Source organism: Oenanthe melanoleuca, chromosome 1A (assembly GCF_029582105.1).
Source record: "Oenanthe melanoleuca isolate GR-GAL-2019-014 chromosome 1A, OMel1.0, whole genome shotgun sequence".
Taxonomy (NCBI): Eukaryota; Metazoa; Chordata; class Aves; order Passeriformes; family Muscicapidae; genus Oenanthe; species Oenanthe melanoleuca.
The window spans coordinates 4208426-4232410 of record NC_079334.1 but is presented as its reverse complement, the minus strand read 5'-3'; the positions used below and the strand labels follow the sequence as shown (position 1 = coordinate 4232410).

Genomic DNA, 23985 nt, shown 5'->3' with positions numbered 1-23985 from the left:
GGAGCTGCACTTGTGCTATTTCTGGTAAATGTGAGTCTAACCTGTTCTCAAAGGTCTCCTCTGCTGGAGGCTCTGCAGGCTCAGGGCAGAGGGCAGGTGCAGGTGGCACCCAGGCTGGGAAGGCAGGATGGAAAGGCAGACAGAGGTGGAGAACCAGTAAACCAGAGGAGCCAGGTGCAGGAGCAAGGAAATGTGGTTAAAAGAAGCAAAAAAAAGGGAAAAATCTCAGCCATAACATCTATAAGAAAAATCTAAAGAATGTGGAGCATAGGACACACAAGCCAGAGCAAGGCTGTTTGTCAGAAATTAATTGAAGAAACCTGGAGTTCATACAAGAGGGCTTGTACAGCAGGAAAAGTGGAATCCTCACACATTTTATTATTTGATTTTTTAAATAACATTATTCTTCTTGTTACTTAACCATTGATCCTATGAACATTCATTCAGTCGTTACCCTGAATTCTCTGCAGATACCCAGAGCACACTTCATGAATTGCTGTGATCCAGGGGTTGTTGTTGTGTGTGCTATATCCATGAATAAGGGTGCCATTGTCAGCACTGAAGTGTTTCCAATAAAGGTGAGAGCCCATTTTAGTCAAGTGTGAAAGCCTAGCTAGAGACACAAAGTTCTTTCCTGAACATCTGTCATAAAGTGCTGCTGCTGAGAAGCTGCAAGACCATTAGGGAGAACTTCTTTCTAAGATAAAATATTTGCTGTATACATTTTTACAAGCAATTTGCATCTGAAACTAGTAGAACTGAGCTGTTTGAGGAGAGGAATGTAGAGAAAGGAGGAGAGAATGGAGGCCAAGCACCTTGCTTGGTGTAGTTGCTGTCTATTATCTTGCTGTCTGTACTAAATGGCATTCTCCATGCCATGTTGGAGACAAGTTCCAGGAGCATCCTCAGGACCTTGTTTAGGTGCTGATGTGGTTCAGCCAGTGAGTTTTATCACATTTGGGAGAGGAGAACAGGCTCTGCAGCAGAGGTTAAACAGGCTGTGCTGAGGATCCCTTTTGGTCTTTAAGGATGTTTATCCCAGAAATGTCCACACCAGTGGGTGACCCCATTCTCAGCCTGTACCTGAAATGGAAATTTCCTCAGAAGAGCAAGTTCTGCTTCAGACTCTTGCATCCCACCTGAGCAGTGCAGAGCCATATGGCCTTTGGTAGAGCAGGAGGCAGATGGAATTGGGAGGAGATTAAAGCTCCATAAAAGAACTGAAGCACACAGTGTGTGGCTATTCATTATCACCAGACATATTGTCTTGACACTGATTGCATAGAGGGGTGAAAATCTGTACAAGGTGGGATAAATTAAACAGGTTTTACTTAGTAATATACTTTTCAAACACATCAGCAGAAACAGAGGAGCTACATTTTAGAGAAACCTTCTCTAAGTCCTTTGTCTTAAAGGGACTGCAGCATTAACTGTGCAGAACTGTAAAGCTTTAGAGGTACCCCAGGTGAGACAGCAATGACAGAAGCTTGATAATAACACTTATCTTACTTCCAAGTAGAGAACAGTACCATACTACATCATCAGCTCTAGGCCAAATCCCAGATTCCTTCATGGGGTAATGCTGGAGCCTGGGCTGGCACTGAGGAGCCCTGGGTTGGAAAGAGGCTGTGTAATATCTCTGTGCATAGACAGGATAATAGTAATAGTAATAGTAATAGTAATAGTAATAGTAATAGTAATAGTAATAGTAATAGTAATAGTAATAGTAATAGTAATAATAGTAACAATAATGGTGCCTTTGTGCAGGTGGGTTATGCTACAGAAAGTCAACATCTGGCTCAGGTGTCAGGAGCTGTATACATTATATAAGTGCAGCAAAACTACATGATTACTCAGGAGAATATCCCTGAAATAATAAAAAGCTTCAGCAATGAGGCAGGAACTCTAATAACTCTGGTGTAAGTATTGCTTTCCTGCCTCTTCTCCTTGCAACTCTGAAATCCACAGCATGTTGGCCAGCAGGCAGCTGCACCTCCACAGTTCAAGACCTTCTGTCCCTGTCTTTCCTAGAAAGTTTTAAATTAATCAGCTGGAGAGTATGATGCTGGGTTCTCCTGGCATGAAAACAGAGTAAGTGGCCACCACAAACAAGGGGGTACCTGTTTGCAGGGCAGCCTGGGCAAACCTGCTGGTGAAACCCTGCCTGGATTCCACCCACATGACTGCACTTGTGAGACAACTCCTGGTTGCCTGTATTGCTCCCAGGCCAAGTTTGAGGCAAGAGATTCCTTCTGTGTCTCCAGTGTTATTTTGGTATATTTTATTTGGCCCAGAATCTGGGAAAACAAAGGGGAGGTTTTCCATGGGGAGTGGAAGGAGGAGGCAGGAAGGGCTACCATATTTCTCCAGATGGAAACTCCTACAGTGCAGGAGTCCAGCACTGCTGCAAGTGTCAACAGATCAAATGTGATACAGGAGGCCCTCTGCCAGCTCTGTGCTACTGCAGCAGCAAGCTGGGAGGAGAGCAGGGACTCATGTCCAGCACCACTGAGCAAGGTCCAGTCCCTGCTGCACAAGGATGGAGCAGCAGGAAACCAGTGAGCACCTTCTCCTTTCTGTGCAGGGTGACACTGGCTAGCCCAGCAGGCAGAGCTGGCCCAGAGGGGCTCACAGCCAGGCTGTTCTGGCCATCTGCTGGGTCAGGCAGGGTGGCAGCCCTTTCTCTGATAGCATCCTGATACATGCAGCTCTTGTCCCACTTGCTGCCTCCCAAGGAAGACCCCAAAAAATTAAGGTGCTTCCAGAGCACAAGCTGTGCCCCTTGGTGCCAGTGGGTGTGATTCAGACCAATAGCTGCTGAGGGCAACAGATTGAGCAGTAATTACCTCAATCTTTAGTAATTAGTCATCCTCTTCCCAAGCACAGAGTGGGATAGCATTTGATTATTTCAACACAGTTGGATGTGGGAGGGAAGGTAGGCTTGGAAACATTTCCCTGACAGCTCTTTTAAAACACCTCTCATGCTGACACTCAGCACAGCATTTCACATAAAATGCTATTTCCTCTTGTAGAGCAGCAAGGGAAAAATGCTGTCACAGGTTTTATAACAAACATTAGGTAAGCAGCAATCATCCCCATTGTGCAATCTGGGATTCAGGTAGGAAAACAATCCATAGATGGCTAAGAGAGAAGCAGTGTGTGTCTCAATAATCTGAATAAGCAGTGAACTACTTAGGAACCAGAGAGAAGGGACAGAGTGGAATGGGTTAGTGGGACAACTTCACACAGCTAAGTGTGAAGAGCAACAAGGTGTAATTTTGAGACTGGAAGCTGAAAGCTGAGGAAAATGTGAGTTATTTTTGTTCAGCTAAGTTCTTGTTTCTCTCTCATGATGTCACAAAATGTGCTGTGGTCTGCCTCCAGCAATTGCCTGTCCTTCTGACAGGTCTGATCCAGCCTGTGGTGTCACTGCTGATGTCTATTTGTACTATAAAAAAACAAAAATCTTATGAATGGACTTGTAAGCTTTTTTTTTTTTTTTTTCTATCTGCTGCCTTTTCTCCCTGAATTCACAACCCCCCAGAAATGTGAGAGCTGCCTTTCTCCTACTTTGCTCTTGGGCAGACATGTCAGAACTTCCTACTCAATTGTACCCCTCTCTGAAGGGCTTTGTGCTGGTCCTCTCAAAATCCTGCATCTACAGAATTCCCTTTGCAGGAAGCATTTTGTGATCCTGAGCAAGTTTCAGGTTCTTAAAATCCACAGAGTGAATCTCTGAGTGGTAACAGAAGATTTGACAAGGAAAATCCCCATATACAATTTTTGGCTTACTTTGGGAGGGCTTAATGGGATTCAAGCAAAAACCAAAAATAGCTAGGGTTATGTTAGAATTCTAGAGTGTTCCCTGCACAAGTAGAGCCTGTATTGTGTATTACAGGTAAATAAATACAGATAAATGCTGTCTGTCTATGATCAGCTTTTTAAAGGCAAGAATATTTCTTTCTTACCAAGCAAACTTGAAAGAAAAAGGAATTAAGACAGTAAGCTAAACAAGCACTCTGAAATTGCTTAGTCCAACATTTAGAGCATGTTGTTGTCAGCTTGCATTTTTAAAAACTCTGAACCAGCCAGCTGAGTTAGCTGAGCTGCTAACAGGCAGGTCAGAAACCACAGTGGTGGTTACTATTCTCCCCTGCCCAGAGATGTTTTATCAACAGCATTGATAAAATGATATGAACAGTTTAATATCCTGGTGTGGTGTACAGGTGCTACCAGTTTTACAGGCACTGAAGAGGGTGTATGTCCTGGTTTTGAAACAGGAGGGGTGGATGACCAAGAAAATATCTATATTCAGAGTGGATATTTTTTTCTCCACCAAGTGTTTCTAATGATGCATTTTACTGACAATGATGAACTCATTACTCTTAAAATCAGGGCGATGAGTTCTGTTTATAGCAGTTTGCATAAGTAATCAGTTTCATGTTCCAAAGCACCTCTCATTTTGCATGTTTTAACAGTAGATTTTGAATGCTCTTCAGGGATTGTCACTGAAACAATGTACAAGTAATAGAATATCAGCTTTGTCTTATTGGGACATTATTTCACATTCAAATATATTCAGACTTGTTCATTTTTCCATTCAGCAATTCACCCCAGTAGTTCTAATGTTACTTTCCTGTGTTACATTAACCTTCTCTGGGGTTTAATGCTTTAAATATTCATAGACTGTTGTAATGCCCAAATAATCACATTTCTAGTCCTCCATACCTCCTGCATGGTAATAACACCTACATTTTAACAGAAATTAAGCCTTTTAAATTAATGTAATTTAATTAACAGAAGATACTCCCTTAAGAGAGGTAAATCACAGAATAGTGATTGGCCTTATTTTTGTTAGTTTTTGTTGGTTTTAATTGACTGTCAATACATGATCAGTCACATGGAGTGTTACATATCTGATAGAGGGAGGGGATACAAAAGATTCAGCTCCAAGGAACAATTGTAATTTTTCTGATGTGTCTAATAACATCATTGATGTTTGAGTTTAGGACAAAGAAACAAACATGCACTATGATTTTTGTACTGCTAGGAAGAAAGCTCATGCAGATGTTAAGCACAGAATTTACACAAACTCAGGCATTTGTGTGATTTGTGCCTCATGCTATCTTGGGCTGCTGCCAAAAGTGTTAGCTGCTCAGAGACTGTTTGTTTCCCCTGAGACTGAATATTCCCTGTACTGCAAGATGTTTTTAAAAAGTCATTTACTCACTGTGATATTAGAAGTTCTAATGAGTGGATTTATATTTCTTTCTGGGTCTTTTCTGCTGGAAAATCCTGGCAAACCTTGTAATGACTGTTGTGTAGATCCTGTCACTTGTTTGCTGATCTAATTTTAGGTACTGGTGTTTGATCTGGGGAAATTTTGCTAATTTAAGATAGACCCAAATTATTTGCCCTTCTATGACCAGCATTGTTTTGAACCTGAAGTGATGCACCTGTAAATCACATCATCACCAAGAGCCTGACCCTCCAGACCCTTACTGGTTTGTGCAATGTAAAATATCAATGTTCATGGGACTGAGCACTGTTTCCCAGCTGTAGTGTTTGCAGATTTGGGTGCCCACAATGCACATTTGTGTGCCTGTCTCCAGCACAGTGGAGAGGCTCCTGATGGGGAGGGAGAAGCTGCTGGCAGTGAACAGGTTGTGGTTCAGTTTCCAGGCACCCTGGAAGCTCTGCATCCCAAACTGGACAGAGTGAGCTACAGGGAATTACTCTGACTCATCCAAAAGTTTGAATAATTTGTCCTTTATACTGAAAATCTGCCTGCCTTATCTTAGTGTAGCTGCAAGTTTTGCAGCCATCACTTTATCTAAACATACCTGTTTCCTGAGGCTTTGTCCTACCTGCCTGGGGCAGTCTATGAGCTGTCTGAGCAGAAAGACATTGCTCCTGCTCTACCTCATATCTGTGATGTAAAACACACTTTCTTGTGTCCCCAGAAGGCAATGTCCTTGCTTTCCAGCTATCAGTGGCAGTCACTAGTTCATGGACTAGAAGGGGAAGTTGTTTTCAGAAAATGAGACTATTTAATAGAAGCATTTTAAAAGAGTGATGTTTCAGGATTGAAACTGCAGAACTGTGTTGGTATCAGAGGCAGATAAATTGAGCAAGCTGTTTCTCAGAGAAAGACATTAACATAGAGCTGTCTCATATACACCTCACAGACACACATATGTAATTCAAATGTTTTTGAAAACATTTTGTCACATCTTAAAGGCAGTTGAACTCTTGATTTCCATTCTGCTGTATTTGAGGCTACTTGATGAGTTCTTGTGTATCTCAATTAGTTTGGACATGCTGATGTTTTGGGATGGAGTCAGTCATTAACTGTTTGTGACATTTAACTATTTGGACATAGTTGTCCACATTTGGGTAATACCATAGGCATGAAAAGGAAACAAAGAGTTTTTCCAGTTAACAAATACACTCAGATCACCTCTCCCTTCTCACCTGGAACCTTGGGACACTCATCAGCCTCCCAAGGTCTCTGAGAAACATGAAGTGGATTCCTTGGAGTGTTTCACTTGAGATCAAGCACAGCAGAAGGTCTAGTGCTATCTGCAAGGCAGCTGCAGCTCCCTGATTCTCTTTCCAGTCTTGGACACAGATTTGAGCAACATGAGAGCTGCTGTGACCTGTGTGATCTGGCAGTGGCCCCCAAGAGCTTGTTTACCCTGGATATTTTTTCATTGGATTATAATTACACCCCTGAAACTATGAGAGTGGGGAAACCTTGCACGTGTGGAGCAGGGTCATTCAGGTGCAGAGCTTTGCCAGTTTTGATACCAGTGGTGCTTATGTTGTCAGTAAAGCCTTTCACTCCTGACAAAGCACTACAGGAGGCCAGGCCAGCATGTGCTGAGTTCCAGCTCTGTGCCTCTGCTCCTGGTCCTGGCAGGCTGCAAGAGGAGCCAGCTGCCCAAGCTGGGAGTGAACAGCTCTGTAACATGCACAGCTTGCCAGTCACTCCTCACACTGGCTGTTTGGCAAGGAGAGAAGTGGTCTGGGGAGGTTTTCATTGCTCCCTTCAGGAATCCTGCCTTGCCAGGGGCTCCATTCTGCAAGGTGTTGGCCTCACTGTGAGAGGTGAGTGAGAGGTGAGTGCTCTTGCTCTCCCCAGTGTCCATGGCCATGGAGAACACTCATCATCCTTCAGGAGTGCCCAACACATTTCAGGAATGGCAAGCACCTTCCAGTGCTGGATCTGGCAGAAATGGCACCAGAGCAGACTAATGTTTTGCATTTGGACCAGACTGTGCTTTTGAAGGACATGAGGAAGTTCATTATGCTGGTATGAGCCTGCTCCTGCTTTGACTGAAGTGAGTAGTATTTTATTTTTGTGCTTTGATGTAGAGACGAGCAGGACTGGACCTGCTGTGAGAGTGATTGATTTTCATCAGCTTGTGAGTGGTGAGCAGAAAGCAGGGCAGGCTGGCTGCTGCACAGCATCAGGCAGTTTGCAGGTTTGATGCTGCAAACCCAGCATCACCACCTTCTCCACACTTCCCTCCACCCACCTCCATCAAACAGCTCCTCTTCATTAAAGCAGTGCCCCTGCCTCTGTGCTTGCTTTAGAAGTGTTATGACACTGCTGTGAAGCACAGAATTCCCTAAAGCCTCAGAGAGGGAAAAGATAGATGAGGCATCCTGAGCAATTGACTAAAGACACAGAAAAAGGAAGAGCATGACGCTGATTTCAGCAAATATCTCTGCTTCCACAACACTTACTCACTGTTTGACTACTCCATAAACTCGTTATATAAGGAAACATCACAAGAATGGCCGTGGAGATGACGAAGAAAGAAGTGAGCCATGTTTTTCCTCTGCTCCCAGTAGGGCTGACATCGAATTTGGTCACAGCATCTGCCATTATGGCTTGATACAGTTTGAAATATACATAAGCATGAGCAATAACTGAATCTGATCTCTGATAAAATTCAGTGTTTGTGTTATTTTAAATGTTCTTCCATCACGTTCTTGTTGTTCAGTTTTATCTGAATGGATTATGTCTGGAGAATGTACATGGATAAATATGCTAATAATAAATACAATGATAGATTAGCTACAATCAACAGGGAGCCAGCAGCACAGCCTACAATGAAATCTAAAATTGATTGCTAATACAGTGGAAAGCTGTGCTTTGTTCCTCCAAAAGCACAGGTAACTAACCAGGGATAAATCCCTCTGCTGATTCTCTCACTGGTTTACTTTCACACACTTGGAATCCATTTGTTAATGTAGCTCAAGAGAATAGCGAAAAAAATGAAAGGAAAAGAGTTTTGTTTTCTATTCTAGTAGCTAGAAAGGGGGTGGATGGGTGGGTGAAAGGGAAACGTGTGTTTCAATCTGATGAAGAAGCACATGCTCTGCTCCAGTTTTATGGTGCAGGGTTGTTGATACTTTCTCAAGCAAGAAATGAGAAATGCCACATCATTCATCATTCCTGGATTCTTCTTATGCAGTCTGCCTCTTTCACTGGTCCTTCAGCTCCAGCTGAATTTTTCTCAGGTGTTTTGGCCTTCCTGCAGAACTTGCAGGCTCTGTAAGCCAGGACAGCATAAAGAGGGATGTTTGGTTTCAAGCCCTGTAAGAATTGTAGTTCTTTCTCTTTCCAATTCCCACGGCTCCTGCTTGTGGAGAGAGCATCCAGGTTCAGAGGTTTGGGCAGGACTCACCATCCCAAACCATCTACAGAGCATGAAGAGTTAAACTGCCAGGAGGTCCTAGAGATGGTTACAGGGATTTCATAACCAACCCAACTTCCAGAGCTGCTTACAAGTACAAAACTTCACTTAAAATAAAAGAAATTTAAGGTTTTAGATTAATTTCTGATTAACTTTGACTTGCTAGGGGAAAAAACAAAGCAAAAGAGAATATCTGGCAAGTTAAACTCTCTCATTTCTCAAGCATGAGGTCTTGAAGTATTTTATTTCACTCACTTTTGGATTTAAGAAACAAGAGTGAACACTGTGGCAGAGGCCTAGATTTAAGAAATGTCAAGGAAAAAGAAGAAACTGTAGAAAAACTTGTATTGTCACTGTTTTAATATGGCAGTGTAGCTGCAATCTGGTAATGGGCAATAAAACTGAGATGAGGAGTTTGCTTTGAAGAGCACTTAGGTTATGGAATAAAATCACATGCATCAAAATTATGGCATAGCCTCCTGTATTGCATAATGTATTGCATAAGAGAAAATAGAGAATAGCTGCTTCCCATTAAGTCTTTGTCACATGGACAGGTCATGGATGCCAACAATGGATGAAATTTCACCGGAGAAAGCAAAACTGAAAAAATAAAATTTGATTCAGTCAACTTCAAAATCACACTTCATTCAAAGTAATTTTCTAAACTATTATTGTTCCAACCAAGATGATTGTAACTATAAAAGGCTTGAAAGAAAGATATTTTTATGATGTCAAGTGTAAGCCCTTTGGATTCAATCAAAAGATTGTTTTAGTCTCTTTGCCTGTAATTTCTCAAGGCTTCTTCCTTCTGTGGATTTTTCTTACAGCAAAAGGTAAAAGAAATATTTTTAATTGGTTGAGGAGCTCTGGCACTGCAACTATTTTAATTAATTGTTTCTAAACATAGAATACATATAGAATTTACTTCAGGCTTATTAAATCTTGCTGCAACACTGAAATTTTCCATTTAGCCTAAACAGAGTTTTACAGATTAAAAGAAATAAAATTGAAGGCAAAGCAAGCCCACACTCTTTATTACATTCATCCCTTTTTAGAACGACAAAATTAAATCAACACCCACATAAAATATAATTGCCAATATCATACCACTCCTTCTTTTTTTTTTTTTTTTTTTTTTTTTTTTTTTTTTTTTTTTTTTTTTTTCCAGAGCCAAAGAAGACAAAAATCCATCATTCCCACCTCCAGGTCAGCTGCTCAGCTCTTTTTTTCCTGCCAAGATGATTGCTCTGCCTACCTCTGCCCAGAAGAGGAGCCAGTGAGAGGAGGCTCCCTGAATTCCAGGAGCGCTGAGGAATGTGCTGGATCAGACACCGGGGAGGTGCCTTTTTTACATAATTACCACTATTTTTTAGTCGAAGACAGCCTCGGGCCCCCTGTGGCTATGCTGCAGTCTCTTTCGCGAAGATTTTGCTTAATTAACGGAGGGAAAATAGATTTAAGAAGGATGGGTGGAAGGCATTTGAGAGAGGAGGGGCTGCAGGAGGGGTTTGCTCTCTCAGAGCAGCCCTGCTACTGTGTCCCTCTGCTCTTAACAGTATAAACAGCCTGGATACACCTGCTGCTGCTACAAAAGAATTGACTTTCTGCTGCCAGAGTCGCCCACAAACCCTCGGATGGCCCCGAGGAGCGGCAGATTGAGCGATGGGTTAATCAGCTTCGATCCAGCCACTGCCGCTAATCAAATCATCCCGTTCAGCGCAGCCCTGGTGCCAATGCAGCTCAAGTGGCACCCTGACAATACACCAACTAAATCCATGTTTTCAAGCCCTAGAAATCTTTACTTTACTTTACTTGTTTTTTTTTTTTTTTTTGAAGACTGCCATTATTTTGTTTGTTGTTACAAAGGATAAAAAGTAGGACAGAAGGATGCACGAAAAACAGGAGTATGTTGGTTACTATGCCAAATTTTATTTGTGAGGAACACCAGCACGTGAGAATTGCCCAGGTTGATTTGTGGCTGGGAGCTGTGGAGCTCTGAAAGAACCACTCGTGTTACTTTTTGCAGAAGGAGTTAAGGCCTCACATCAGCAGCACACAACTTCCCCTAAACTGCTGGTTTAAAAGTAATTTTTTTAAAAAAAGTATTTAAAACAACTGTGTGCTTGCTGGGAAGATGTTACTTGCTCAGGGAATTTTCTCTATTTTCTTCTTCTTCCTCAATGAAACTTTTTGCTTTGTAGCTGCCTGAAGATCATTTACTCCTTCTTCAGTACATTCCAGTTGACTTCAAAAGGCTGCTGCTGTAAGAAGGAAAGTGCTTGGTTTTGGTTTATTGATACAAAAGAGGAACACGACATAAATAATTCAGATGACTCGTCTTTGCCAGAGCCCTGTTAACCTGAAAGTTCCCAATTCATGTCAGGGTTCACGTGGGCTGTGGCTGCTGGGTTTGTACAGCCCAGGCTCAGCTGCAGCAGCCACCAGCAGGACTGAAGTGGCCACAGGATAACACTTGTGCTAAGGGCAGAGCCTGCAAATTCTCTTTCTTTAGATTAAAGACATTTACAGAGCAGTTAATTGTATTTCAGGTTGTTTGGCCACTTAGTGCCTCTTGAAATGAGCTGAATGGTGGAAAAACCCAAACTGGCACTTGTTCACACTCAGCTACACGGAGCTGTTGTAGCCCATGATGTTAAAGAATTTTAGAGGCTGTTTGAAAACATGACCTCGTTGCTGTCTGCAACTTCTTCACGAGGGGAAGTGGAGCTGCAGGCACTGATCTCTCTCTGGTGAGACCTGTGACAGGACCCAAAGGAATAGCCTGGAGCTGGGGAAGTTTATGATATCAGGATATCAGGAAAAGGTTTTTCTCCCAGGGGTGGTCAGACACTGGCACAGCACCAGCCTGCTAGAGCTCAAAGAGATTTGGACAACACTCTCAAGCATATGGTGACTCTTGGAGTGTCCTGCACAGGGGCAGCAGCTGGACTCAGTCATTCCTGGTGGTCCTTTCCAACCCGGGATATTCTGTGAAATATATTTATCTACTTATAGGCAAAATCTAAATAAATGCATGCATTCAAACTATGTAACATATTTAATATTTCACATATTATTTGGCATAATTCATATTTATTCGAATTATTTAAATATTTTAATAGGTGGGTATAACACAGGACTTGAAGAAAGGAGCAGTGCAAGCAGACCCGATGCCTTTTGACCGGGTGGAGGAAGGGGCGGCCGAGCAGGACGAGCATCCCCACAGCAGATGGGCCCCCCGACCCCGGGCAAACTCCGGGATCCTGTTCGCCGCCCCCTTCCCTCCCATTCCCGGGGATCCACGGGCGGCCCCGCGCTGCGACTGGAAACTACCGCTCCCATGGTGCCCCGCGCGCGGCGGGCGCGGCCACCTCCCCTCGGCGGCGGGGGGGAGGGGACGATGCGCGGCCCGGGCTCGGGCGGGGCGTGGCCGGCAGCGCGGCCCCTCCTCCCCCCCCGGACCGTGTGTCGGTTCGGGCTCCCGCCGTCGCCATTTAGCGCCGAGGCGTCGCCGGGCGGCCGCGGCGGCTGCGCTCGGTCTTGCCCGCCGGGCGCCACCCGGACTCGGCTCGGCGGTGGCGCGGGGGAGCGGCGGCTGCGGGCCACGGCGGCTGCGGGCCGCGGGCAGCAGGAGCAGTAGCAGGAGGAGAAGAGGAGGAGGAGGAGGAGGGTTTCCGGCTCCGCGCGAGGCGGCCGCGGCTGTTGGAGAGAGCGCGGCCCGGCCGCGCGGGCGGTGGCTGCGCCTGCCGGGCGGTGGAGAGGCCGCGGCCGCCATGGGCGCCCCGGTGAGGCGGGGCTGAGCCCCCCGGACCCCTTTCCCTGCCCTGGGCCTGCGCGGGCCTCCGCCGCTCGGAGCGAGTGACTGAGCGCGGCGGCTTTCTCGGCGTGCGGGCCTGCGCCCCGCTCCGTCCTCGCGTCCCGGCCCCCTTCCTTCCCCTCCCCTCCCGGGCCGGCCCCGCTCGCTCTCCATCGCCGGCGGTAACTGCAGCGGCGAAGCACCGGCGTCCGCCCCGCTCGGGGGCCTCCCCGGTGCTCGGGCTTTCTCTTCCCTCGCTGTCCCCCGCTCCACCCCAGCGCTCCCGGTGCTCCATGTCGGCCCCGCTGCCCGGCTCCGCGCTGCAGGATGGATGCAGACGCTGACCGGGGATCCACCCCGCCGGCCCAGCCTCCCAGCTCCGCCGCGAGGAGCCCTTGGGACCCTCCTCTGTTGCAGCTGCAACGGCAGCCGCGGCCGGGCGCGCTCCCCGCTCAGTGACCGGCCCTCGTCTCGCCTCCCGCCGCCGCCCCGCCGCAGCCGCGCTCCCCCGGGACACCATGTCGGGGGACGCCGCCGGCAGCGGCCCCCCGGGCCCGCGCTTCCTGGTGCCGCCGCCGCCGCCGCCCAAGAATGGCTCCAGCTCGGACAGCTCCGTCGGAGACAAGCTGGGAGCCGCCGAGCACGGAGCCTCCGGCGCCGGCGGAGCGGGCGGCGGGCCGGGGAACGGAGGCCGCAGTGAGGAGTACCGGCGCCGCCGCCACACCATGGACAAGGACAGCCGAGGGGCGGCCGCCACCGAGCACCGCTTCTTCCGCCGGAGCGTGATCTGCGACTCCAACGCCACGGCCTTGGAGCTGCCCAGCCTGCAGCCGGCAGCGCCCTCGGCCCCTGTCTCGGGAGGCAGCGCGGCTCCCTCGGTGTTCCCTGCCGAGGGCGCCGGCCGGACCCCTTACGCCCCTGTCAGCGCCGCCGAGGTCGACTCGCGGCCGCCGCCGGCCGCCCCGCTGCCCCTGGAAGGACAGACCGCTGAGGAGCCCCCGGCCAGCAAGGATGCCGCCCCGCTGCTGCCCAAGGAGGAGGAGGAGGGAGATGAGGCAACTGCGCTACCCCCTACCAGTGCCGCTGGCAGCCTGTCAGCTGCCAGCCGGGAGTTTGAGGAGCGGAGAGCACAGCAGGAAGACATCGAAGAGCTTGAGACCAAGGCAGTGGGCATCTCCCCGGATGGCCGCTTCCTGAAGTTTGACATCGAGATTGGAAGAGGCTCTTTCAAAACTGTCTATAAAGGACTGGATACTGAAACCACTGTGGAAGTTGCCTGGTGCGAGCTACAGGTAAAAGAAATAAATAAAAAAAAGTGAATTAATCGCAGCACAGTCACTCTCCCAGGTGCTAGTCATTGTGCTTGAAGGGGGTAAAACCCATCAGCTCGAGGTCTGCTTAATTCGTAAGGAGCTGCAGACCTTACCCGAGGCAATCCTTTGGAAGAAAGGTGCATCCTTCCTGTAGAGTTGGTTTGTCTTCTAATTATTTTAAATAGTGTGCTCTCTGAAGACTCTTTTGGCTTTATCATCACAAAACGTGCTACAGTTCTGTTCCGTATAGTGTCTTGTGTTTTACGCCTCCAAAAGGTGGCTTGGAGGATTGAAAAATCACTTGTGTGCAGCTTCAGGGAAGCTGAGAGAAGATGTGTGAGTGAATGTCGACTTGAACTACCCTTAACGTTTCAGAATTTGTTTAGGTGTTTTTCTCTAGGAAAAAGTGTGAAAACAGTAATTTCCCAGGCATTTCATAGGTAGTGGCAGTGGATTCTTGTGGGATAGATAACTCTAGAATATACATAAATCATGTAGTGTAGCACACTATTTAGTCTTGCAAAGCTGTGTTTTTCAGTCCAACTTTCAGCGTTCATACTTGTTAGCAGGAACAGGCAAAGAAGTTATCTTCTTTCTGGAACTTTAGAAAACGCCCTGAAGTTTATCCTTTCTAGATGACTGGTGGATTAAACTGGACTAAGGTGCTGCTCTCTTAGCAAGTTTCTAGTCCGAGTAGAGTCGGAGTTCTGTAGGATCCCAGTCTAAGGATGGCAGGAGCACCCTTAGTTCTGTGCGAGTCAGAGCTTGTATAACAGACACAAGTTGCTGTGCAACAACCTGAAAAGAAGTGGGAAGAGCTTGGAGTACCAGGAACAAATACCTGGTTAAGTTAAAAGGTTTAGTGTTTGCTTTTCAGCGTTGGGTTTTGGTGTAATTCGTAGAAGGGCTCATGTAGTATGTCTTTATTACTGTGTTCCCATCCATTTTAGGGCAGACAAAAGAGCAATGTGTGAAAATCCCAAAACTCTTTGTAGGGTTTTTTAAGCATTCAGTGGCTCACAAATGATTGACTGCAGTAACTGCACCAGAACTTTCTCAAAAGCACTTGTGTATCTGTTCCAGTCAAGTTGAGGGAATTCATTAGAAGATTTCTTAGTTTGTATCCATATTTGCTTGCTCAAGCATTCTACCAGTGTCTTGGTTCATTGTGTTATTGCCATTATTCTGGGCTTACTAACTGTGGAAGAAAGCTTCCAGTTTTCTTTGTGACCCTTCAGCATGCCTTGCTCCTCTAAGCTAACTACATACTTGCTGTGGTGGTCTGTTTCAGCACTGATTATAAATTAAAAGTGAAATGATCAAGTGTTGGGCTCTGCTGAAGCTTTACTTGTGCAATTTGAACTGTGGGGAGATTAATAACCCATCAACATTATACGATTTTTATTTGAAATTTTTATCTTTTCAATTTTTGAGTTCTGTGACTTTAATCTCTGTAGACTGTTTTAATCTTCACACTTAGTGATGAGAAACTCACGTCAGCTTGGCACCAGTTGGTTTTCACTAATGTTGCCTCTTGAAGTGCCTTCATCATCATCAGTACCACGTGGACAAACTGTCTGAAGAAGCACCACCCTTGAAGGAATTTAATAAAGAAGCTCCTTTTTAAAGGGCATGTTGCTGGGCTTTCAGTTGATTGGTGAATTTAATGAATAGTATTGAAATTAACAAGTTGCAAAAAGCATGAATGAAAATATTTGCAAGGGGGAAATACTTCATGTATTGCTCAGAGGGGAACTGCATTGCAGGAGTTCCTTGTGGGTGAAGTTAAGCCTCATTCCAAAGACTGTGTTTTTCCTCTCAGTAGACAGTACTAAGTGACAAGTTTAAAGCAGGAATGTACATTTTATAGCTGTTAAAAGTATTTGCTGAAGGAGCTAGACTCTACAGCCAGTAGAATATTTCAAGATTAAGTCCTGTTGTATTGTTTGTGACTAGAAATGAAAGGAGGAACTTGATATTTATTGGGATGGTGGGTGTATCCTCTTATATAGGTAGATGTAATTGCTGATGGATTGGTATGTTATGAATGATTGGTGTACCTTCAAAACATAATTATTTTATTAGGGGAATGTGAATGATTTTTACTTTTTTTTCCCTGTGCTGTTTTACAGTAACCATAACTAACTGATGGTTACTTTTAATTATCTTGAAATAATGTTCCTCAGCAATAGCAGTTTTTCTCTAGCATCTGAGGTGTCCCACCTCCCTAGAGTCTTTTAAACAGCACTACTGAAGATTTGGTGTTGGTGTCTGGCAGAATGTCTTTTTAATTCTGAATAATGCTGCTATGCCTAACTGCTATGTATGTGTGCTGTAGCAATGAAGATCAAGACTTGAGACGATGACTATGCTTCCTTTCAAAGGAAGTTTAGATGCTGTTTATGAAATGCAGCTTGTGTTCCCAAGTTAGTGAAACTGTGGAGGATATTGCTCATGTCCTCAAGGCTCTTGAATTGCCTTGTAATTAAATTGCCCCTTCTGCTTGATAAATTGAACTGTGGAGGAAGTAGAAGGGGAAAGAGCTGGAATTCACTGCCTGAGCTACTGATGTTCTTAGTATCTCCAGCAAGCTAAGGTCCTGACCAAGACTCTATATTTTCTGGATCTATGGAAGATGAGAAAATTTTGTTGAGTGTAACAAAAACCCAACACAAGTGTGACTGATGGACTATCCTAGTTTACTTCTTGACCTGTACATATGAAGCAAATTCTAACTGAACCTACTTTAAAATAGTGTGTGCAGGTGTTCAAATGTGAAATACCTGCCCTGCTGTGAATGTAGTGGAGCTGTGAAGAGCTCAGCAGCTACTGCTTGTGCCAGTGCTCAGCTTCAGTTGCTGCAAGGAAATTGTTGGTGTAGTGTTGGCCTTCAAATACTTGTATTCCCTTTGTATGTGTTCATCTCAGCTCTAGTTATTCTGAGTCAAGTGTGCCTCCTGCTGTTGTCATTAGCACATCTCATAAATTGAGTATAATAGTAGTTAGGGTTACTAATTAAAAGGTTTTTAAGTAGGTAAATGTTGACAGAAGTGGTCTTTTGAAATTATATTTGAGCAGCGAGTTTGTCACCTCTGTACAGTTCAGGTAATGTTGTGGCTAAAATGTGATCCCTTCCCTTGATGCTTTAAGTTTGCAAAGTAATACTCAGGTGCCAGAAGTAGCAAGTCACATAGTTGGCTACAAAAGCCAAATCTTAGTGCCATTGTGTCATCCCTCTGAGTCCCTGTGTGAGTGGTTTTAAATAAAGACTGTGATTTAACTGCTGATTTACAGTACAGTACAGATTGGTGCAGTCACTTGCTGGACTGCAGAATCTTTCATCTAGAATTATTGCTCTGGGTTATTCAAATTAGCAGCTTTTCAAATAGGAACGTGCTTGATGATGTGGAGGTAACTTGGGCTCTTCTGAACTGTGTATTTGTGAGGCATTTGAAGACTTTTCATTTGGGCAGTGTGTTCTCTAAAAGGAAGCATGATCTGTGAACTGTTATTATGAAGGTATTTGCATTGGCTCTAAATGCACTCCTGGTGAAGTAGAACAGTAGGTGTAGAACAGCACTGCATGTCTGGTGTGATCTGTGTCCCTCCTGTCCCCTGTGTTCTCTGACAGAAAGAACCCACAGTTCATGAATGCACCTTCTTGCTGGTACATTGCTTTGCCATTCCTACTCTGGCTTCAGTGTGGTGTCAGGTTATTCTGTTCAACATGTGAGCTGCTGAAGGATTAAAAAGGAAGTAAAAGGCTTTCCCCAAGCAACATAGAGTCTCCAGGGATGAGAAATGAGTTGTACAGGTGAAAGTGCTGCACAAAGTTTGTTGTACTCATTAGTGCTTTGAGGGAAAGCTGACTGTGAATTTGGTTACCTTCAGTTATAAATCATCTGAGTAATAAATGGGTGTAGGTTACACATGTACAGTTCTCTAGCAGATGTCTAACTACAAACCAAGTGTAGTGTACAAACACTCCAGCTTACAAATGGATTTTTCTTACAGAGGAAATAGCAATGAAAAACCAGCTGGGAACAAGCATAATGCCAGAACTGGATGTGAACCATGAGATTCCATAGTGCACTCTGGTAAAAGTGATAATGCAACTGACACTTTGTAGCAGGAAACAGCAAGGTGCTAAATAATATTTCCATCTGTCAGAATTTTTGAGTCTCACAATGTTAACTTAAAACTCACAGTGCAGGAAGTAGCTTAGATGTGATGTATAGCTTCACTTTCAGCAACACTTCAGATTTAACGATGCCTATCTTTATCTCGTGGTCTTAAAGCTGTATTTAATGGTGATTTTTAGGTCAACAGACAACAGTGGAATGCAGTTTGTGTACTTTGGAGTATAGACTCCACTGCAGACTTACCTTGATAAATATCAGCTTGCTGAAGTCCATGTATCATTCTTTAAATTCTCTCTTCTTTCTGGACTGGCAGAGCTGAGAATGTTTCAGAAGTTGCACATTCAAGTCTGACAACCAAAAAAGGTCTTATATCGCATAACTGTGGCATCCTGTAGCCTTTTTTTTTTTTTTTTTTTCCCTTTTTAAAAAGCTGGTTGCACATTGCTCACTAGGAGTGCTAACTGCAAAGATGCTGGCTCTGATGCAAAATGATGTAGCTACATTAAAGCAAAATGGAAAACCAGATCTAGACCTTTCTGCAGTGAGAGGAAGCTGGGGAGTGTGGACCTGGAATTGATCTGTCAAGCACTGTTGGAAAGCAATTACATTCTGTTAGTTCTGGAGAAACAGTCAATATCCTGAAACAAATATGCATTGTTTGAAAGCTCTGAGTGTGGTTTAATTCTGATTATTTAGAAATACATTTTATGAAACTTTTACTGTAAGATCAAGTCCAAGTCTAATGCAGTATGCTGGCTCCCATGCCTACCCTGTACCTCTCATCAGTGTCTATAATGATGTACTAGTTTGTGATCACAGTTCTGTGGCTGCAGCAGCAGTGTGCCTCATGTTTGTGACTGCTTCTGGGCCAGCTGCATCCTTGTCACAAGTGTAGATTAATCAAGGTATGTGACAATCTGTCAACATCATGCTGTCCTTATTATCTCTTCTGTTTTCGGCTCTACAGATTCCAAACTACCGAAAGTCAAATCTGTAACGCTGTAAGTGTACAATGGGCTTATGGCACTTCCAGGATGCTGGATTTCTAAATGTGCATATGCAGGGAACTTGAAATTTTGTGCAATAAAGTCTAAATTTTTGCTGCTTTTCTATGTCATAGGGCAGAACAAATTACTGATACTCACTGGCTTCAAATCTCTGATGTGAAAGCTTCTTCTTTAGCTAAAGATGAAAACCCAGCCATAGTCTTGAGTGTTTGTGCTGTAATTGATACAATTGACAACTTGATAAATGACATGGGAAAGGAGCCAGACTAATTACCTGCAGAAGTATAAACAGTGATCAGGCTCCCTCAGACTTGACAAAGGTGACCCTGAAAGAGAGAAGGGAGCTTTTGAAGTACATTCTGGAGCTGCAGCTGTTAGGAGACCTCTGCTTAGGAAAATAATCTTACCTCAAAGGGACATCACTTTTGGAGATGGCTGTGGTTCAATTTGTAACTGGCTGGTTGTGAGGCAATAAATATAATCTGATAAGTACATTCTGAAAATGCAGCATTTCTTATGGAAATAAACAGGCTCTCGTTTGTCAGTTTGTGTGGGTTTGAGAGGTGCAGAATTAAATCTCTTAAATGAGATTTGTTTTGGGCTGTTGTGGTTTAAAGACACTTAGCTTCATAACAAAACTTTTGAGGGCTGAGGAAAAGTACCAGGTCTATAATCTTTCTTTGTAAGGGAAAAAAACCCCACCTGATAAAAGCTCCCTGGAGACATTCTGTATAGAGTCCTTTGAGAGCTGTCGAGCAGAGTAATAAATAAAACAAGCAGTAATAGATCTGTGGTAGTCTCCATGGATGCAGTGAATGGTACAGTGCAGTTTTCAATACCTTTTGGTTAGCAACATCCCTCTGGGCCACATGTTGTTCTTGGTTTGTCTTTGTTGGTTTTGTTTCATGCAGGAGCTTGTTAAACATCACAGCTCTGACTGACACCCAGGTTCTCCATGCTGGATGTGACAAAGATGATGCTAAGCAGTGTCAGTCTTGATGCTTCCTGTCATGCATTTCCTGTCAAGGTTGCCTACCTATTTTTGAGATTACTAATTACTTCTTGCAAACTCTGGTTTGAGTTGAAATAAAAGTTGAGTGTCTTTTTGCTTAGCTTGTCAGTCTACATGATGAATGTAACATTTAAATGATAAGAAAGATAATAAATATCATGTAAATTTGCAGTGCTCCTGCAGCTTGGCATAGGACTTTCTGTTGACTTAGCATGTGTTTGTGGGGTTTGTTGTTGGTGGTATTAATTTTTGATAGCAGATGTTAGGTAGTTACTGGTTTTGACTCTTAAAACTTCAGATAATACTGTGGTTTTAACTAGATCATGATGTGTGTACAGCACACTTGGAAAAGTGCTCTTCCAGTACACTTGGAACAGTTTGTATTCTAAATAGCAGGATTTGTCATGCTGAAAATTGATGTCTTGGAGTAGTTGAAGGCTTTTATCTAACATGAACCATCTGCATATATTTTCAAATATTTTTTTTTTTTTTAGATTATTGTCCAAATGAACAAGACTCAGTTTTTATACTGGCTTCATAAGTATTTTTGTGGAAGCTGCTAACATTCCCTAAGACTGGCTTGTAGGTCGTTTTGAGAATCATTTAGGGCATGTATTGAACCTTAAACAGTGTTAGAATGTTTTTGGTCAAGATACTAATACTACAGATATCCTTCTCTATTTCCAGTTTTCTCTATTTGCAAATTGTCATACCAACACTTCTCCAGGTGTTTGGTTTTGGTTGCCCTTATTCCCTTTGGGAGAGCTGGGGAAGTGAAGAGGTGATTAGGATTGAATCTGTGCCTCTTGAGGTCATGTTTGAGAGAGGGAGCTTGCTCATGTCTTGTCTTGTGGGCACAACCTGCAGAATGCCCCTTAACTCCATGCTGCAGAGGATAAACTTTGGTTAATAATGTTTGTACTATGCTGTCCTCTTAATCCCAAAGGAGATCCATGCAGCAAGGTCATCACAGGTGTTGGCAAACCTTTTTTTTTCTAAAGAGTCTGAAAAAAGCAACGGGTGGAATGCAGTGACCAAAATTCATATTGAGATCTTAGGCATACTTCTGAACTTCATCCCACTTGATTTTCATCTGGTGATGGCAGCTACCATGCATATATCCAGATTATTCTGAAGTGCTTCAAGATTTGCCTGGGGAATTCCAAGCAGCACTGCTTTGCTTTGCCTGGCTCACAAATAATTTAACATGCTCTCAGGTGATTTTTTGGCAAAGGAAGTGGCAGCCTGATAAAAATTGGACTGGTAGTGTTATGTTGTTAGATCATAGCCTTCCAGAAGCTATGTGAGTATTAATGTGTATGTAAAGCAGTAAGCAGCTTTTACAAGGATAGCTCATTCTAAATCACACAGAGACAAGATGCTACATTTGAATTTGTCATTTTAGGTCTAAGCAGAATCTTTGGGAATGCTGCCTATACACTTAGACTCTAGAAGTCCTTTAGAAAGGATGTTGTATACTTGAGGGCCTTGTAACTAAAGTATCTATGAGCTTTCAAAGTGATGTGGCAATGACACCAGAATAAATGTGTTTAAGTGTAGGTGGTGCCATTTTTTTTTTCATAATCTGTGTGCCCTAGAACATGGTTCTGAAATCACTTGGTTCATCTATTGGGAATCTCTGGGCAACTGTTCTCTGGAGTCTGCTTTCAGGGCAGGATCACTGTGGTAATTTTGAGTCTTCTGATTTTGCAAGTGAGTAGCAGGGCTCCTCAGAGGTTACCAGTAAGATTAAAACAAAGAGGAAGCTTTGGAGACTCCCATAGTATCCACATAACAGGTCGTGTTTGGAGCCATAGCCCAGAGTGGTTCTGATCCTGTTCCTTTGTTAGACAAGCAGTCACTGATAGAACCTTTCAATAGGTCCCTGTTGAGCTCCTCTTGTCCTGCTATAGGAAGATAGCAGACAGTGTGGAAAATAAACTTTTTTAGACCTCTTATATGAGGTAGGAGTTCTCTTGTTTCGATTTAGCTGTTCTGGATCATCCCTTTCATCTGCATGTTTCAGCCACTTCTAGTTTCATTGCATCAGGAGTTGAAGATAGTGGGTTCTGATAGCAGGTTTGGGGCTGGCAGCAGAAAGGTCAAGATGGAAAAAACCAATTACACAATCGTGAGTTTAATGCCACCGTTTAGTAGAATTTGAGCAGAATAGGAATATCCATCTCTTTGTATGTAACTGGGGCAAATCTGAGACAGCTTTGCTGAGCTAGGTGGAGGATAGTACAGAGCTGATACCAACAGCCATGTTGTCTGGTTTTGGCCAGTTAATGTAGCCTAAAACTAGTAGTTTAAAACTACCCAGTTGGAGGAGTTGCCCAGCTTTCCTTGGACGTTTTCCTCTTGTAGGGTAACCTATGCTGATCGTTAGTGGCAAGTTTGTGACCCCAGTCTGAATGTATTTTGACTGTTTCTATCCTGGGATAGACAATGACATGCAAACAATAACCCCCAAATTTTACTGTTAAAAGCTTCAGCAATCCAGGCTGATTATCTTAAGGATCTGCAAATTTATGTACGTATGTAATATGCATCTGTTAATGGCAATTTCTGATCTGGTACCAGGTTTTGCTTAAATTTTGCGAAATGTTACCATATCTGTTGTCAAATTTGTCTCTTTTAAATGAGACTTCTATTCTAGCCAATATTTTCCAACATAGAACTATTTTTGGTTTGTCTTGATCTTTATTCAGCTGCTTATGGTATTCTTTCATTTGGGAAATGTAGATTATCTGTCTATGTAAAAATGCAAGATGCTAAATTAATGTGCTTTGTTATAGCTAATTTGAATGCAGCCTACAAGTCCTCCTTAAATTGAAAATGTCATTATGAGGCTAAATTTGAGTTAAAGAGTTCCTTAAGCAGTCCTTTCAGATAAATATCCTGCTGTAAGAAATACTGTCTGAGAGGTGATTGATTTATTTATTTATTTTTTGTTTTTAATATATTGTTCCCTCTGGATGCAGACAAGTAGAGATTGACAGTATGTGGAATGGCTTTTGAGGGCATGCTTTTTATTCGTATTTATCATGATTTGGGGCTTAGTCAGTCATTTGGTTTGCCAGGAAGAGTATGCTGAAAAAGGAGAAACAACAGAAGTGTCTGATACAAAAATAAGACCTGAAGTTTAGTTTTAGAATTTTTTTTTTTTTCTTCCTGTGGCTTTCTCTACTTCCTTTATGTGCAGCTTGAGCTTCTTTCTGCAGACTCAAAAGCAGAAATGTATTTTAGGTTATTTGTGCCTGGAGGGGTGGTGATGAATTACACAGGTTGCTTGAATTTGAAATGTTTTGCCTCTTGATGGCAACTGTGAGCCAGTTAAGGTGATGGTATGATTTTTTTTTTTTTTATTTTTTTTTTGCTGGTCTCTTTATACAAGCCTGAACATATCTGAGAGGTTCAGTGTTTACCCTCAGGAACAGAAAAAAAAAAAAGTGAGGAGCTCAAGGTTGCTGCTGAAGACTTAAATGCTGTAGCACCCCAGTGTATTGTGTGTGTTCTATACCTGAAGATCTGTCACAAATTGTCTTTAATACTCAGGTTTCCTTCCAGCATTTCAATGCAACTGAACACGACTAACTGTGTATAATAACACTTCAGATAGGAAAAATAGCCCAGTGCCTTGGTTGTTATCTTAGGGCTGTGGTTCAAGAAAAGCAGTGTTCTTCCTCCCATCCAGAATGGAATCTTACTTCTGAAAGTTGAGTGAATCACAGAAAACCTAGCAGAACTGAAGTTTGATTTATTGGTGTTAAAGTCTGAAATCTGTTTTTAGTGTTGACCTAAGTGGGTTTTTTTTTCTGACAAACTTTAAGAGTAAAAAAAAAAACAAAAAAACAAGACAAAGGTGAGGAACAGCAAAAAGCCTTGATTCTGAGAAATTCCTATTGCTATGAAAGGCTAGTTCATGCAAGTTCAATTTTAATACTTGTACTGAAGTTTGTGGATTTCTTGTCTTCTTTTTGCCAAAGTGCTTCCCTTTTTAGTCT

General features: G+C 43.5%; 1 protein-coding gene across 4 annotated transcripts in view; it reads left to right on the top strand.

Moving 5' to 3' along the window:
* Window positions 1-12437: 12437 nt before the first annotated feature.
* Window positions 12438-23985, top strand: part of WNK1 (WNK lysine deficient protein kinase 1) — a 95779-nt gene continuing 84231 nt past the window's right edge. For 2 of the 4 annotated variants that reach the window (XM_056508606.1, XM_056508630.1), the window contains exon 1: window positions 12438-13796. In XM_056508606.1, coding sequence (XP_056364581.1) covers window positions 13023-13796 — 774 coding nt within the window. In that variant the 5' untranslated portion in view covers window positions 12438-13022. The remainder of the gene's footprint in view (window positions 13797-23985) is intronic. The other 2 variants (XM_056508621.1, XM_056508613.1) reach the window with 1 other exon arrangement.